Here is a 3,588-nt window from a genome sequence, read left to right as displayed (position 1 = left end):
TCTTGGTACAGAACATAAATTGTCTTAATTTATACTTACGACGTTAATAATATGCGATGTGATATTATTGGACAGGCTTGATTGTGTTATCATTGTGTGTGCTGTGATGCGCCAGTATGCGCGCCATGTGGAAGTTAGGAGATCGCTGCATGGGGGCAACTGCAGTGTGTTGGGCACGATCATGGTGAAGTCTTTTGTGAATGACCCGCTGCGTGGATTGAAGAGCGATCTGGACTGATTGAGGGTACGCACATCTGACGCGTTGTGGGTAACGTTGAGGGTGTGTAGGGGTGCACATGGTAATATATGGTTATAATATTAGCATCGAATATGGATTTTTTAGATTGTGTGCGCTATGATGTGCAAATATTTACCTTTTTGGTTATGTCCATTACATTATTAGCACAGATTATGGTTTGTTCATATTGTTAGGTTAGTGTGTTGGATGGTTTGTCATGAATAAACGCGTCATGGGCGTGTACAGCATTCTCACTGCAGTTAGCTGGCATATTTTTTGGAAAATATTATGATATGTTTTGTTTGCAAGTCTGTGGAATGTATGCGTATTGTGATGACCGATGTGGTTGTTTGTAAGTATGTTGTCTGGTTGTTTTACCTGAGTTTTGCATTGGTACATTCATTCATGTGTAAGGTTACTGATTGATGGATAATGTGTCAACCCATGAGGCTGACATTGGTTTATTACTTAAAATAAGGCACAAGTTCCAGTCCATTGCGGTGCATGAACAACAGTTAGGTGTGAATGTGTGAAAGAGGTTAATAATATGCATGACAGTGTTTTAGTGTGATGTGGGATGCTGTTATTTGTGTCAGTATGAGTACGACGTTGAGTATGTGGTTGGTAAATTGTAATGAATTTTTTGAGACGGTAGTGATGTTGATGTGGGGTAGTGTGGTGTAAACGGGTGTTTTAGTAATTGTTAAGTGAAGTTAGGGAGACATCGTTTTTTATGTGGGACATACATTGTATGTAAGGTACATAGTTTTGTGTTTTTTGCATTATGGCGGGTCGTGTACGATACACAAAGTTGAGTGTGATGCGAAGGTCTATCAGTGTATGAAAAATCGTGAGGTGTGAGGTGTGAATTCATGTGTTCAAAACAAAACTATAATAAAATTAAAATACGGCTTAAGCAAAGGTACACAAATATATTTGCCTAATGGATAGAACATAACAAAATTTCTAAGCCAATTGTACTTATAGGCGAAAAAAAACGTTGATATAATAACTTATTTAAATACTGAACTGTATGTGATTATCACTCTTATTTAATGGTATGCACGAAGTACACAACCACTTAAAACGTACTAATATAAAGTGGGATATCGATGTATTGGGATTACGTCTAAATAGGTTCTTTACAGGTCTTCCTGTTGTGGTTCCCCATACGACCACACCTTCCATACCGTATTTGTTGCACATTCTCACCTTTAGATGGTATTCTCTTCTTCTTCGGCCTCTCGGGCGGACGTTTGATGTTTGGTGGGTAAATGACGTAGTCGGTGGGGTTGAATGGTGGTTTTTCAACTGTTGGTATTGGGTAGATGGTGGGCGCATACGTCAAACGGTATTCGGACACATGGTACCAAGGTACGACTATGTCGTCAAGGTTTTTCCCGCTTTTTTGCACTGCAACAATAGCATGCGCATATGGAAACTCATTTATTTGCCACTGGAAATACGAACATGTACGTCTGCCAATGTCTACCATAACAGATGGGAATGAATGGACCTCGTACACGTCGTTATTTGCCTGACTCACTTTCCATGCCCGACTTTTGCTGTAAGCTTCTTCCAGCTGGGATTCCATTTTGGGACAAATTGCGCTAGTCCATGTGTGGGCTGACACCCTCTGCTTCGCCATTTGTCGCATAATCTGACCTCTGATGCTGTCAACCATTCTGGTGATTGGTAGATTCCGTGCTTCGCGAATCCAAGAGTTGAATGACTTGGTGGCGTTGGAGCTCATTTCGCCGTATCGTCTACCTTTGCAAAACCCAAGGGGAAAAAAAAAGTAAACAATAAAGCATGCTCGTTTGTTGTTGGGTATGTTAATGTTTACGTTGCGTAACGGAAATATCTGTACCTGAAAAATGCGTTCGCCCAGTGTTGTGGATGTGCATCCGCAAGGAATTTCGTAACAATGGCTTTTCCAGATTGTTAAAATTCGTTGGCCTTTTGATTAAATGTTGTTATGGTGGGTGCATATGCACACTTTCGTAATTTGCTGACAAGCCCAATCCGATGCATGCTATTCACATATCGTAGTTTGTTCCGCAGATTTCTTTGTAAATGTTGGAGGCAGAATGCATGGTGAGATGTGGGGAAAAATGTAGGCATTGGTTCCATTAGTCCCACTTGTCGGTCAGACACAAACGTGAGTGTCCTATCACTGGGTACCATGTTGGGAAGATGTTGTAAGAACCAACCCCAATTCGTGTTGTTTTCAGAGTCCACAATGGCATAAGCAAGCCGGAACAACCCTATTATAAATGATGACAACATGATTAGCGTGTGCAATATATCAAAACATAAAAATACAATGTTTTCAAATAAAATGGGGCACACCTTGATTACCGTCCTTCGCGGTGGCAGCTAGCAAAAACCCTTTGAACCTGCCTTTCAAGAAGGTTCCGTCAAGGAAAAGTAATGGACAACAATGACGAAACCCATCAATGCATGCTTTGAATGAAATAAAAAAACGGCGGAACCGGTAATTGTGTTCATCGTAATCGATGTCAACATAACTCCCAGGATTGTATTGCATGACGGCTTCACGATACCAACGCAATTGGTCGAATGATATGGAATGGGCGCCAAACAATTCCCCCCATGCCTTCTCAACCCCTAAACACGCAACCCGGTAGTTGATGTCCAACCAATAATCATCTTTCAAATCTAAGACGACATCAGTTGGTCGTGTGAGTGATCTGTCCCGAACACGAGCTACCATAATATCAGCAACCATATCAGATCCAACCCTTGGATGATTTGATGTCCGGATGGATACATCGCAACTATGCACGTTGTTCCATTTGCGAAGGTAGAAAAATTGATTTGCTTTCAACACATGAGCATGTACAGACCACGTGCATCCCTTATCCTCCACCATGGAGCACACTGTTATTACCCGTACGGAATCATTCTTAACATACCTGAAATTGAACCCAAACTCCACGGCATACTTGCACAAAACCGTACGAAATTCGTGTGCACCCCCCTCAAAGCATTGCCCGATGTGGGTTAACCCCCACGGTCATGATTCAATCAGTAATACTTTATTCTTGTGTGGGCAAAAATCAGGCAACAAATCAACCTCGTCATCACTTTCTCCTTGATCATTAACGATTATTCCGAACACCGAGTTGGATTGTATATTATGTTGTTTGCTGTACGCACTTACGCTATCCAACCTTCCATGCTGATCAACCAACACACAAACGTGTTCCAACCCGAACGATCGGGCAAGACTAACAAGGTTTTCCAAATCCACATCATCTTGTAAAGTAAAACTGTTTAAACCTGGAATCTTGTACGACAATCCCACATTATGGGGACCTATCCTG

The 3,588-nt window shown here is 41.5% G+C and overlaps 1 protein-coding gene across 1 annotated transcript; it reads right to left on the bottom strand.

Annotated features, from left to right (window-relative positions):
• Positions 1–1,367: 1,367 nt before the first annotated feature.
• Positions 1,368–3,134, bottom strand: LOC114278109 (uncharacterized). Its single transcript, XM_082923182.1, has 2 exons — positions 2,591–3,134; positions 1,368–2,008 (listed from the first exon to the last, which is right to left on the bottom strand). The coding sequence occupies exons 1-2, from the start codon at positions 3,132–3,134 to the stop codon at positions 1,368–1,370; spliced, it is 1,185 nt and encodes a 394-aa protein (XP_082779308.1).
• Positions 3,135–3,588: the final 454 nt, after the last annotated feature.

The sequence above is a fragment of the Camellia sinensis genome, chromosome 4 (assembly GCF_055761805.1).
Source record: "Camellia sinensis isolate YWXY chromosome 4, ASM5576180v1, whole genome shotgun sequence".
Taxonomy (NCBI): domain Eukaryota; kingdom Viridiplantae; phylum Streptophyta; class Magnoliopsida; order Ericales; family Theaceae; genus Camellia; species Camellia sinensis.
Note: the sequence above shows the minus strand (reverse complement) of the source record. Positions and strands in the feature narration are given on the sequence as shown.

Coding starts and splice junctions, on each gene's coding strand:
- LOC114278109 (XM_082923182.1), bottom strand. CDS start 3,134: ATGGTGGAGGATAAGGGATGCACGTGGTCTGTACATGCTCATGTGTTG. Junction 2,009..2,590: donor CGCGAAGGACGGTAATCAAG/GTGTGCCCCATT, acceptor GGTTTTGCAAAG/GTAGACGATACGGCGAAATG.